General features: G+C 46.3%; 1 protein-coding gene across 2 annotated transcripts in view; it reads left to right on the top strand.

Annotated features, from left to right (window-relative positions):
• Positions 1 to 7,117: 7,117 nt before the first annotated feature.
• The window catches only part of SLCO5A1 (solute carrier organic anion transporter family member 5A1), a 132,281-nt gene continuing 125,609 nt past the window's right edge, over positions 7,118 to 13,789 (top strand). For both annotated transcript variants that reach the window (XM_032421962.1, XM_032421961.1), the window contains exon 1: positions 7,118 to 8,401. In XM_032421962.1, coding sequence (XP_032277853.1) covers positions 7,486 to 8,401 — 916 coding nt within the window. In that variant the 5' untranslated portion in view covers positions 7,118 to 7,485. The remainder of the gene's footprint in view (positions 8,402 to 13,789) is intronic.

Raw genomic sequence — 13,789 nt, 5'->3', positions numbered from 1 at the left:
TTGACAATAGGTACAGTGTTGTACAACAGCTCTCCAGGTCTTTTAGATAAATGTAAAGAAATGAGAACCTGCTGCCATCCTACCTGCTTTGAAGCAGAGCCTCGACAGTGTGTCATTGCCGTGAGTGTGTTGGTTTATATTATCTTGTGTTAATTATTCTTCTGTGCTCTGGGATAAGATCACCTCCTTCAGGTTAACCTGAAATATGGATCTTTGCAATCATCTAGGGAAAAAAAAATGTCCTTAGATTGGGAATGGAAATCAAGAAAGGAGGAGGGAAAGAGGAATTCTAGGTTTTTCTTGGCATTGCTCTTTGGATCTAGACTTTGAGAAGTTTACTGATAGTTCAAGGTCATGCCTAATATAGGTCCTAAAGAGACTTCTTTCTGCTTTAAGATTTACTTATTTTTGAGAGGGAGGGAGAGAGAGAGAGCACGCGTGCACGAGTGGGAGGGGCAGAGGTAGAGTGAAAGAATCTCAAGCAGACTCCCCCCTGAGTGCAGAGACCAATGCGGGGCTCTATCCCATGACCCACAGATTACAACCTGAGCCCACAACCTGAGTGGGAACCAAGAGTAGGACACTTAATGGACTGCACCACCTAGGCTCCCCAAGAGACTTCTGCTTTAGAGAGGCAAGTTGAGAGCAAGTTGAGGCAGAGGGACCTCAAGCTGTGGATGAGTGAGCCATAATTTAAAAGCCAGCTATCTATTGTATTAACCTTGGCCCAATGTAGGATAGGGAAATCACTCTGGGCTTTTGGCAGAAAGGGATTCACTACAGAAAGATACGTGCTCAGAAAATCTCTGGAAGGGTTGGATAAATGATCTGTAGATTGGGTGACCAGGAATGACTCTTAGAACATTATACATCTGTCCCACCAGGGAAACTGGTACGGCTGCCACAATGTGGGGGAGGAACATGTGGGTGTGGAAATCAAAGGCCTTCCCAGGTGTATTCTCTTCAGGAGACCCTACTGTGGCTGGGTTCGGAGATCCAATGCTGCAACTCCCTTTCAACACCCATAAGCTGGAGTTTGGACAACTGAATACTGAAGCAGAAAAATAACATGTCTCTATGACCTGCTTGCTGGCATAAGACGGCCAAAAAGGATGTGACCCGTGACTCATTCCACCTTCCAAAACTCACAGGAATGCTTCAGTTCTTATCCAGAGCCCGATCAGCAAGGCAGTCTGGGAAATGTGTGTTTTGTTTTGTTTTTTGTTTTTTTTTTTAGCTTTCTAGGCTCTGTCATTCAAGAAAAACAGAATGTAGGGACTGCACATTGAGTGTTAATCAAGCCTATCTAACACAGTTTCATTTCATTTTATCCCTTGTACTTATTTTCCTTTATTAGTCTTTAGTTCAGACCTTGACCCAACTTGTCTACAGATTGTAAGGGAAGCTAATATCTGGAAATTGCTTGGCTCCTTTAGAGGGTGACAATATGTCCAGGTGTTCATGGGACTGTGGTCTCTTGGGTTGTGGGACTCGCAGTGTGAAAGCTGACACAGTTGGTCAGATACTCCTTTTATTTTATTTATTTATCCAAGAGACAGAGAGAGAGAGAGAGAGACCATGAGAAGGGGGGAGGGGTAGAGGGAGAAGCAGATTCCCTGCTGAGCAGGGAGCCCGACTCCGGACTCAATCCCAGGACCCTGGGACCACGACCGGAGCCGAAGGCAGACACTGAACCAACTGAGCCACCCAAATGCCCGTCAGACACTCCTTTAGCACTTGCAAACCACAGGGCTGGAGTGACTGCCTCCATTCACTGGACCCCAGGGCCAAATCTGTTCCTTTTCTGTTTCACCCAGCTTGAAATTTACTTCTAAGGAAGGGTGTAAATGTCAAGTTGTGTTAAGAGTTTACCTTTTAGTCTTACAGTTAACAATACTGTATTGTGTATCTGAAAGTTGCTAAGAGAGTACATCTTAAAAGTTCTCATCATGAGAAAAAAAATTTTATAACCACGTGTGGTGATGGATGTTAACTGGACTTACCATTGCAATTATTTCACAATATATACATATATCAAACCATTATGTTGTACATCTAAAAAGTGTTATGTCAATTCTATCTCAGTAAAAATAAAATTAAGTTAAAAAATAAAAAAAAAAGGAGGAAAACAGTTATATCATAAATTACTTTTTTGACCTAAGAAGAGAGATGTAATTTAAATATGTCACAGAGGCAAATATTCTGGTTACCTCTTCAGGGTCTGTGAATAAAGCTGTATTTCAATATTAAAAAAAGGTTAACTAAAACATATAATTTGTTCCCTCTTAAGCAACTGGCAACTGTTTATTAGCCCAGAAAGTATTCTGGACCAAATTCCAGTTCTTGTGTCTGGGAGATTTCCAAAGTGCGCCTTTTTTAAGGAGGAAGGGAAGGGAGTGAATAAAAGGCTCCCTTCTCCTTTCCCTGTTCCATTCTCCAGTGCAGCCAGATTTTAAGCCCATGGAATGCCACAGGTCATTCCAAAGGGTACCTTCTTATTATATGAAGGTTGGGAAAAGAGCAACTTATGTGTAAGTTCGACTGATTAATGACTTAGAAGAAGCATCAGCAAGCTGGAAATCTGAAGAGCGTTTATCCCCATACACCTAACAAGGGAGGCATCCTAGTTCAGGCAATTGTACCCATTCATATTATGTGAAAGAGCCATGGGTATAGCAGAAATCCCATGATCTGAATCCATTTCTTTCAGTGAATCTGAAGGTGAGGGCTGATGGAGACACAACTGGCCTTTTCCAAAGTCATAACTATGGAAGGGAAAGCGAAAGGAATGTCTCTTGCTAAATGTTTTCTTTTGTTTCCTATATGGAGAGCTAATTGGACCTTTTAAATTCTGTCTATAAATCATGATTTTTCTATTAGGGGCAATAAAAAAATCTATAGGTTCTTAGAGTTGTTTCTAGTTTAACTATGGTAATTGACTATGAATAAATGCAGCATGTTCCAGGGACATGATTCTTTGACTTTTCAGCAGGGAAACCCTCTGCTGGCACCAAGTGCAACAGATTGAATTTGCTGAAGGACAACTGATGTTTGGGGCTGGGGCCGAAATGAGAGAATGGGCCAAAGACCTTAGAAGGATGTCATAGGAGGCAGATCGAATCTGTCTGGATCCAGAATAAGCTCAGAGGAGTATTTAGGTACAAGAAGTGACGTATATTTTTGCCCACCTTACCAACAGTAGGGGACTAAAATCCGGGCAGGGGTGGCAGCTGGAGTCATCTGGCCTGTTTGTGGAAAAGTAACAGTGGGCTTGATGGAGATCTCAGGAGGAGGGGCTAGTAGCAGAGGATGAGGAAATGAATATATTTGCCCCGTTTGTTTGGTCAGTCTGGAAGCTGCCAGGAGATCAGTGCTGTCTCAACACGAATGTCAAACACACACTAACCGTTCTTTGGTGTCAGCTGGCGATTTTATTCTCTAAGGATTGACTGTGAGTGGTAGTTGTTGGACTAAAGTGAGATAATTAACAGATACAAGGTGCACTGAAAAGTGAAGCTGCTGTACGATTATAAGAGAGCAAGTATAGAGTCAGAGTCAAGAGCATGAGCTTAAGGAGCACACAGGTTCCACAGACTAGCTGTGCACCCTCCCCAACTTACTTAATGTATCTACACTCTACTTGTCATGTGTGTAAAGTGCAGCCAATGCTCTCATTGGATAAGGCCAAGGCTCAATGAAGTGGCTTTGTCATGACAGCAGTGGCCTGCAGAGACATGGCAATTGTAGAAGGCAATCCCCTTCCTTCATTAGGTCACCATCTCCCTCTCTCAAAGTTCAGCAGTGTCCTCCTACCTGCTACAGCTAATGGGCTCTTTTCAGTTATCCTTTCTGACTTCTCCACAGCCTTTCACGCATCTGATAACTCCTTAAAGTTTTCTGCTGCTACGGTTTCTGTGACCTCTGGTTCTTCACATACCTCTCTGACCATTGCTTCTAATCGCCCTTCTTAGCTTTTCCCCCCTCTCCTTTTCTTTGACTGTGGTGTCCCCCAGGGCCCTGTCCTTAGCCTTCCTCTGCTCAGTCTGCCTGGTCTTCCTTATTCACCTGATGCCACCTTTGGGCTGATGACTCTTAATTCACATCCCTAGTCCAAACTTCCTGTGTGTCATCTATCAAAATAGTTTATGGGACACGTATACTTGGCTGTCAAAATCAACGCCATCCGAGAGGAGAACCGTCTTTCTCCCAAGAGCATGCTTCTCCTCCTGTGCTTTGGTTGGACATCATCCACCCAGTCACTCAGCTATGAAACTTGAGAGACATCTTACGTTGGACCGTTTTCTCATCTTCCAGATTATATTGGCCTCCAGGTCTGGCCACTTTTACCTTCTCATTGTATATTTAAGCGATTGCCTCCTCTCCATGTTCTTGCCACTGCTAATCACATTCTGTCTAGAGATTGCTTCCAAACTCCCCTCGGTGCCACAGTGGGGCCTCCATTCACCCATCACTGCCAGAACAGCTTTGTGGTGAGCAAGTCAGAATGTCACCGGCCCTTCAGTGCTGACAGCACACAACCTGTGAAGCCCTTGCTGACCTTTTCCACTCTGCCACCCTTGCCGTCCAGTCCTCTGCTCCATCCTTGCGATCTCCCTGCGGCTCTTCTACCTACTAACTTGGAGCACCATGCCCTGTGCTCTTGCACTTGCCTTTCCTTCTGCCTGGAAATGAAGATGGAATAGGTTAATGGATATTAGGTTCTTTGGGGGCATCCTGTATCGAACTTACCTTGTTGTTTTAGGCTACTTAGGGGTATTTCTTCCACAAGACAGACGTTTCCTCTGTCCAGGGATCCTGTCCTGTTCATCTTTGGTCCCTAGAACCTACTCTGGTACCTAGACATTGTGGGTGCCCACGGCACGGAAAAACGAACAGAAATAATTTTTTTTTTTTTTTTTTAATTCCGAGTGGGCTGTCTGGCTCAGCAGCTGACTTTTTCGGAGACCTGCTCCCTCGGGGCCTCAGTGCTCCTCCGTCTCCCCCACCGCGCAGGTGAAGGGCAGCCGGGCGGCTCGCTGCCTTGGGGCAGGGCTGGGCGGGCGCCCGCGCGCCTGCGCCCTCTGCTGCTCCGCTCCGGGCGCGTCCGCTGTGTGCGTGTGTCTAGAGAGGAGAGGCTTGGGTGACAAGCGCCGGGTGGGGTAAGAGTTCAGCCTCACTCACAGTCTCATTCACTGATTTCTCCGCCGCTGGACAGAAGCTGCCTCCCCAGGCCGCTCCCAACTACTCCCGCATCTCCACAGTCCCCACTTCCCGCCGCTCCACTCTCAAGCCAGACATTCTGACCAACAGACTCACGAGTGAGTAGCGGCGACTTGAGCGCCGGAGCAGCGCGGCGAGGTGTCCTCCCGCGGGTTGTGTGTGCGTGTGCGTGTGCGTGTGTGTGTGTGTGTGTGCGCGCGCGCGCGCAGGGTTGTCCCTGGGATTCCACGCCGGGCCAGAGAGCTCCCTGCCAGGAACCGTGTGTCTCTCCGAGCCGGCGCTGCGGTGTGGGTGCCCGCGCAGGCAGCGGTTCGGCGGCCCCGGAGCGCTGAGGGAGTTTGCCGGGATTCCCCGGCTCGGCGCGCGGCCGCCCGTGGGGTTCCCCGGGAAGGCGCCTGGGCAGGGAGGCGGCGGGGAAGCCCGGGCTGTGAGCGGCTGGCAGGCCGGGAATCTGGGAGCAGGTCTGGCCCCTCAGAGCCGAGAGAGCCGCCGGAGCGACCGCCCTGGCCGCCCAGCCTCTCCGTCTTTCTCCCTTACCCTTCCTCCTTTCTTCCCTCAGCAGCATCACAAAAGCGCGAAATGAAACCCAGTGCAGCGAAGTCCGGCTCTCGTCTCCCACCTGGTGCACATCACCCCGGGGAGGACGGGAGTGGGAGTGCGCGAGATTAGGGGCGGGGGCTTACCCCGGGGACACACCTGTTTTCGCCTCTGGCTGAATACGATCTGGATGCAGGATCGCGCGAGGGGTTCTGACACATACTCCCGGGTGTGTATGTGTGTGCGTGTGTATGTGTGCGCGCGCGCGCACGCACCCCGGGCCCACGCTCGCGGGGTGCGCTCGATGTAAACAGCACACCTCTCCCGCGGCCCCCTCGGGCCAAGACTGCTCGGTGGGCTCCTAGCGAGCTCTGTGACAGCGTGCCGGCATCTCTTTGTTTGGTTGTTGCTTCCCCACCCCTCCGCAAAGCAAACTGATTTTCGGTTTCGCGTGACACTGCGCGCTGGGACTTAGTGTGGGCCGCAGCCTCAAATGCCCCTGGTATTTGAAATTGAATAGTTCTTTCGGGCTGGGGGGTTATTTTTAGTGTTGTGAATAAAGAGGCTAGCGCGTTGACCTTTTTGCGGCTGCTTTGGGCTTTCCATACGTGTCTCTGATTGATGAAGCAGACGGATTCGCATCCAGTCGCGCACACGTGCTTGCGCACAAGTGTGTACACACATTTCTACACACGTAGCTTTACCCCCTTCTTTTCTTTTCTTTTTTTTAAAATCGGTACTAGGAATGTACTGTGTTTGTAAAAAAACAAAACAAAACAAAAAAACAACCCCCAAACCCCCAAACAAAAACAAAAACAAAAAAACTTTCCTTTGTTCTTTTGGGCATTTTCTATTTTGAGTAATGGAGTAGGAGTACCAAAAGGTTGCAATTAGTTCACTCGAATGAAAGACACTGCCTCTGAGTCAGCGCCGCCAAGTTGATAATTATTAACATATAAAAGCTCTGTTTAAACAGATGCTCTGTTTAAGGCAAAAGGGGCGGGGCGAGGGCAGGTCCACGGTAGACAATGAGGGAGGGTCTCTGCCGACCGCCTGCTGCTTATTGTTCGGGCACTAGAGGCTGCAGCCCGCAGCCGCCTCCTCCTCCGGGGCTTCGCTCCTCGCTCATCCCTCGGTCCCATTTGGGACCGTCCGAGTCACCCAGCGCTGGCCCCCGGGGCGCCGGGACGCCAGCCCCAGCCGCAGCCGCCCTTCGCTGACCGCCCTCTCTCTGCTTTGCAGGTTGGCATCTTTGCGCCCGAGGGTGTCGCAAGCCGAGGCGGCGAGGACAGGGCGCCTCTGGCCCAGCCAGCCAGGCGGTATGCGGCGCGGGCAACAGCGCTAAGCGCCCCCACGCTGGGCACGGGGCGTCCTCGCTCCAGGCGGCGGGCCGAGCGGCGGCGGCGGAGGGGATGCGCCCGGGACGCGCAAGGCTCCTGCCGCGAGCTACCGCCCCGAGGTGGACCCCAAGCAGGGCTCATCGCAGGACCGCGCGGACCCCTGCCCCCCGGGGCACGCGGCTGCGGAGCCTCGGGGCCGCATCTGCGGTCAGGATGCCCTGGGTGCCTCTCTGCTGGTGAGGATGCCCTGCTGCGCGGCCCTGCATCCCCAGCCCCGGTCCCTGGTGGGCACGACTGAGTGGGCCCGACTTCGGCCCGTCGTGCTGGTGGATGAAAAGCGCCGGAGTCCCTGAGTGCGATCAGCGATCGAATCTGAGTTCTAAGAGCCATGGACGAAGGCACCGGGCTGCAGCCCCAGGCGGGAGAGCAGCTGGAAGCACAAACCACAGTAGGAGCTGTCCAAGAGAAGTGCGAACCAGAGACCTTTAGGTCCAAGAGTTTACCGGTCCTGAACAGCGCCTCCTGCCGGCCAGACCTGAGTCCTGCGCGTGCAGGAGCCAAGCCCGCCATCGGCTGTACAGATTCTTTGGGCCATGAGGAGTTGAAACCAGGCCCAAGCCGGTTGGCCCCCAGTCCCTCTGCTCCTTCCACTTCGGCAGAGATGGCAGGGCTCATGGAATGTAACCACAGGGTGGAAGTCAGCAAAGCCGTGTCGGTGTCCTCCACTTTGGCCACGCTCCAGGGGAGAAGGTGCCTCTATGTGGTCCTCACTGATTCCCGTTGCTTCCTGGTTTGCATGTGCTTTCTGACCTTCATCCAGGCGTTAATGGTCTCTGGGTACCTGAGCAGTGTCATCACCACCATCGAAAGGCGCTACAGTCTGAAGAGTTCCGAGTCGGGGCTGCTGGTCAGCTGCTTTGACATTGGGAGCCTGGTGGTGGTGGTGTTCGTCAGCTACTTTGGCGGCCGGGGTCGGAGGCCCCTGTGGCTAGCGGTGGGTGGACTTTTCATTGCCGTTGGGGCTGCCCTCTTTGCTTTACCTCACTTCATCTCGCCTCCCTACCAGATCCAAGAGTTGAATGCCTCGGCCTCCAACGATGGCCTGTGTCAGAATGGCAACTCCACGGCGCCTTCTGAACCTCCCGCCTGCCTGAAGGATTCAGGAGGAAATAATCATTGGGTCTATGTGGCTTTATTCATTTGTGCACAGATTCTCATTGGAATGGGTTCCACACCTATTTATACCTTGGGACCAACCTACTTAGATGACAATGTCAAGAAAGAAAACGCATCCTTGTACCTAGGTAAGACTTTCCTGTCTTCTCAAATAAGCTTGAACTCACCAGTGAAAAGGAAACACTTCCACATTTCCCAGGAGATTACACACACACACACACACACACACACACACACACACACACACACTCTCTCTCTCTCTCTCTCTCTCTATATATATATATAGGATCTCATCATATATATCTCACTATACATATATATAGCATATATAATGTTATTATATATATATTGCATGTATATTTTAAGCATTAAGCTTCAGTTTATTTTATGTTTTTATGTTTTAGCCTTAGTGTGGTATGTTTTAGTTTGGAAGAGAATCCAAATAGCAGAGAGGTCTGTGGGCTAATCGTCAGACTCACACTTCACACTTTTTTCCCAAGTAATACAAACTTTTAACCATGGGGTCATGCTTCTTTCTCTTGCTGCCTGCCTTTGTAAAAACTTTAATTTATCAAGTTTATCTTCTAATGGCTGTTCTTCTAGAAAGTTCAGGAAGGAATAGAAGTACCTGGTGTGTAGAGTGAAGTCTTGGATTATTTACTGCTTTCATCTCCTGCTGCTTCTCATTCTTGTCCCCCACAGCAGGGCTAATGGAGTACCCAGACTACATACAAGATGCTTTGCTGCCTCCGTACCTATATTTCTTCATATCACCTGCATCACCATTAAAACAAAACAAAACAAAACAAAACAAAACAAAAAAAACAAACCTTGAGTGATATCAAATGACTAGGTTATCTTTATGCAGAAGCAAGACCACAAGTTGTAAAGTTAATCCAAAGCTATTTTTATTGCTGGTTGAAGACCCTTAAGTACATGAACTTGGTAGCAAGTGGCTCTTGGATTTGGTGATTTGACTTGCATGAATCAGCTCCTGTGAACAGGGGGTGTTTGGGTTGAATAGAAGGTGCTAATATGAGGCCAGGCAGTCATTGTGGCAGGTAAGAAAATGTAGTTCCTAGAAATCTGTGTGGTTGTCAGCACCTCCCTGTACTAGCTGCCCCTTCAAAATTGAGCATTTAAGGGATGGATTTGAACCGTTCAAAAGGGTGAATAGCAGTCATGCTAGATGAGATCTTTGGTTTTCTATATTTCTATACTGGAGTCCAACTAAAAGAAGAGAAAGGATTGTACTTTATAAAAATTGGTAAATAAGCAAATACCGGTTATACTTATCATTTTATTAGCCATGTGCTGATAGGATCTTTGGTGTGGGAATAACGAGGTTTCAAAGGACGGTGAAAATGATACCCTGTTAAGAGGGCTCTGCTCTTTCCTCAGCACAACTGCTGTCCCCAGAATCCATTGTAGAGGGTGCCTGAGCCATGTATAGTCCCCAGTTACTGGCCCAAATGCATCAGGACAAGAGTTTTATAATTTATTTTTATTATTAAATGCAAGAGAATGAAATTTTCATTCAGGGCGGAGAGCGCTAGCTTGCTTGTTACTTTGCCTCCTTGTTTTCTAACATTTATTACAACAAATTTTCAAACATGCAGAAAATTTGAAACAGTCAATGAACACCAATATTTCTACCACCTAGACTCAGTAATTGTTCATTTTGTCATATTTGCTTTATCAACCTGTGTGTGTGTATGTATGTATGTAATATATTGTTTTGGGTGGGGGGCTAAGCCCTTTGAAAGTAATTCTAGACATCCCTAGGTTTCAGCATGTATCTTATAAAAATAAGATTTTTTACATATGTACAGGAACTTTAACATGCTAAGTTCATAATCATTCCCTAATATCATCAAACATCCAGTCCATATTCAAATTTCTTCGATTGTCCCCTCAATGTCTTTGATAACTATATATTTTTCAAACCAGGAGGCAATCAAGATTCTCAGACATTGCATTTGGCCACTAATCTTTTTAGTGGTTTTATCATCTAGAAAAGTACCTCAACTTTTTTTTCTTTTTTCATGATACAGACTTTTTGAAGGGACAAGGCTAGTTGATTTGCAGAATGTTCTACATTCTGGATTTATCTGATTATTTCCTTGTGGTGTCACTCACCTTGTCCTCCATCCCCTATATTTCTTGTATCCTGCAAGTTCAGTCTAAAGGTTTGAATAGATTCAGACAAAACATTTTTGGTCAGACTACTTCAAGGTAATGCAGTGTGTTTTATGTTACACGCATCTGACCATTCATTAGTGATGTTAAGTTTAATCACTTGGTTGAGTGGGTGATTGCTAAGTCTTCCCATTGTAAACATGCATTCCTCCCTTTGAAAATAATAAGTGATCTTTAGAATGATAACTTGACTGTAAATATCCTAATCGTTATTCTTATTTTTGTTGATCTCTGCCTCCATTTACTTTGAAAACTTAGATCTCCCTTCCACCCCACTTCTTGGATACCATTCACACAAATTTGCTTCATCAAAAACACAGGTAGGGCCATACACAAAGGGAGAGCATCCACTAGTAAGAGCCCTGAGATTTAACTTTTCTAGTCGGGGCTGCCCACTGAGAAGAAACACAGCAAGTCCTGGGCACTGTGTTACTTTTGGGAAGACTGAAAATGAGACCTAGTCCCAGCGCCTGAAGAGCTTTCAGTGTAATAAAGAAATACTGGCAATTTAAGGGAGGAGTGTGAAGTGGGAGAAGAAGTTTATACAAACGGTATTTGCTTTTTCCTTCCTCCTCCTCCTCTTCTTTTGAAAAAAACTTTGATGAAGGCCTTAGGACACATTCTTTGGGAAACTCAAGAGAATTCTCCTTCATATTAAATGGATCTCAGTAAAAGCTACAGTACCAGGAATCTTACCTGTACTATTTTATTTCATGTTCTCAATGACCTCATGAGATGGGATTGTTTTCCCTATTTCAAGGATGAGGAAACTGAAGCTCAGCGAGTTTGAGTGACTTGCTTAAGGGCTTCAAACCCACACATCTCTAACTCCAGAGCCCTTGAGCTTCCCTCCTCACTGCATGTTTTTGGCAAGAGGCTCTGAGAGCCAACTGAAATCACGGGCTGTGCCATGTTCAGCACAGTTCTGAGAATGGTGCAGAAGGATGCAGAACTGGCCTACGGTTATCAAACACGATCAAAACAAGATCCTTCTTAAACCTTTTCAAGGAGGTTTTATAGGTAGCCTCCATATAAATTCAAATGAGAGAGACTACTAAGTTATTCTTAGAACATGAGAGTTGTTAACTTATTATGGTGGGGCATTTTTTCTAATAAATAACTGGTTCAGTCTCTTTGTTATTTTCCACAAAAGTGTTCTATATTACCTTTTTTCACTCTCCACTCCTTTCTTCATCTGTCAGTCTTTCTAGTTTCGCGTTATCACCATAGGAGAAAAGATAAAAGCAGGTAGCAGGTTCGTAATTGTAGGCACAAACAAATATCTGAATTAACATTAAAGCCATTGAAATGGAATGTAAATGTATGTCTTAATCTTTTGAATGTTTGATGTTAACATTCTGGCAGCTTTAACTGTAGAAGAGCTGTGGTCATAGATGAGATACGGCAGCTTTTATACCCACTAAATGCCCTAACTCCTTCTGCAAGGAGAGAGGTTTAGTGTTGACCTGGAGGGTAGAGAAAGCTTTGTAGCTACTCAGAAGCAAGGTTAGTAACTAGACCATGATTTGTAATTGTATCTCAAGGGGAGAGAGAAAATGTGGTCCTTTGAGGGCAAGAAATTAATGAACCAACAGTGAAATGAGAAAGAATGGCTAACCAGGTGGGAAAAGGGAAAACAAAGGATGCATTTCCAGAATAGAAAACCACAACTCTGATTGAGGGATATTCAGGAGAAGTAATAATTGGCGTGGGCTGGCGATGGGCCAGGGAGTGTGGGTGCAACCATTCCACCTTCCTGGCGTGTGAGCCCTGACTTCACGCCACAGAGAGGGGGCGGGATTGGCACAGTGCTTTAGAAAGAGCACGAGATGAGGAGGTAGAAGATCTATATTTTAGTCTGGCTCTACCAGTGACTGGGGGTGAGACTTTAGACAAATCCCTTAATGTCTCCCAGCCTCTGTTTCCACATGGAGATTAGTACATTTGTTTCCCTCACTGTAATATTTTGAGGACCAAATGGGATTACATGTGTGCAAGCATTCTGCCAACTGTAAAAGGCAGCACTCTGCTCTGTTCAAGTGGAATTCAAACTCATCCTACAAGAGTGGGCAGAGTGAGGAGGGAGATATTTTACTCTTTCTGCGTATGAAAACCCTTAACCAGATCTTTTTATAGTTGGAAAAAGGAAAGAGACAGTGTGTAGGAAATTAAGACATTGTATAGGAAATCACTCCTTAGAAACATTGTATGGGTAAATTTGATCAGCGTTTCAGCAATGTTATATTTTGATTAATTGAGTTTTCTGAGAATCCAAGCTCTTATTGCCAGCGGTTTCTGCATGTCAGTCTTTGATGGCAATCTTTCTTTGGTATGTGAACATTTATGCAATGTGTATTTGTGTCTGGTGTAACTTAGCAAGAGCTCCTTTGAAGTTTGAGGGGGCTCTGTGGTGTCCCAGTTTCACCACTGTGTGTCTTCATTTGCCCACACAGACTGGCAGGATGTTTGGTGAACGAGGACTGGTCCAAGGACATCCTCAGAAGTAATATTATCTTAAAATAAATAGCTGGTTGCTTCTCCTTTTTTCTTTTTTTGACATTTCCTCAGTCTTTTGAAAGTACAGTGAGCTTGAAATCAGTTGAGTTCTATTTCATCAAGAATTCATAGTATAAACATTATATATGTGTATGCATATATATGTGTGCATAAATATATGTGCATATATATATATATATATATATTTGTGCTCTTTCTGAGATATATTGCTCTTTTTGAGTATGAAAACCCTTCAACATATCTTGTCTGGCTCTACCAGTGACTGGGGTGAGACTTTAGACAAATCCCTTAACGTCTCCCAGCCTCTGTTTCCACATAGACATTAGTACATATCTCCTTCAACATCTTTTTTTTATTGTATAGAAAAATCTCGACCAGTTTTTAGCAGTGTTCTATAGAACAGTCTACATCTGTATATGTAAGTATATTTATAGTAATAAAAATAATGAAAGATACATGTATGTATCTTTCAGTTCAGTGTTCCCCAAACTGTGTAACCAAGTGTATGTGTGGCTTTGACAAGTTAGGGGTTCATTTATCTTGAGCAACAAGCCAGCTTCCTCTCTTCCTGCCCGGCTCTTCTTAGCAATGGCTCCTGCAGCTGAGGCACTGCATGCCTGATCCTTACAGGGAGAAAGTGGAGGAAGCAGCCTCTGCTTACTCTCCAGGATGTCCCCTTGGCCAGATGGAGTCTCCTGGCCTCTTCTAGCTAACATGATTTTGGGGAAGGCAGGTGTTAGGTTTTCCGGTCTGTATGGAAGAGGAAGGCAAGGAAGATGAAGGTGGAGTGAATGCTGAGT

The sequence above is a fragment of the Phoca vitulina genome, unplaced genomic scaffold (assembly GCF_004348235.1).
Source record: "Phoca vitulina isolate PV1807 unplaced genomic scaffold, GSC_HSeal_1.0 scaffold25, whole genome shotgun sequence".
NCBI classification, from domain to species: Eukaryota; Metazoa; Chordata; class Mammalia; order Carnivora; family Phocidae; genus Phoca; species Phoca vitulina.
Note: the sequence above shows the minus strand (reverse complement) of the source record. Positions and strands in the feature narration are given on the sequence as shown.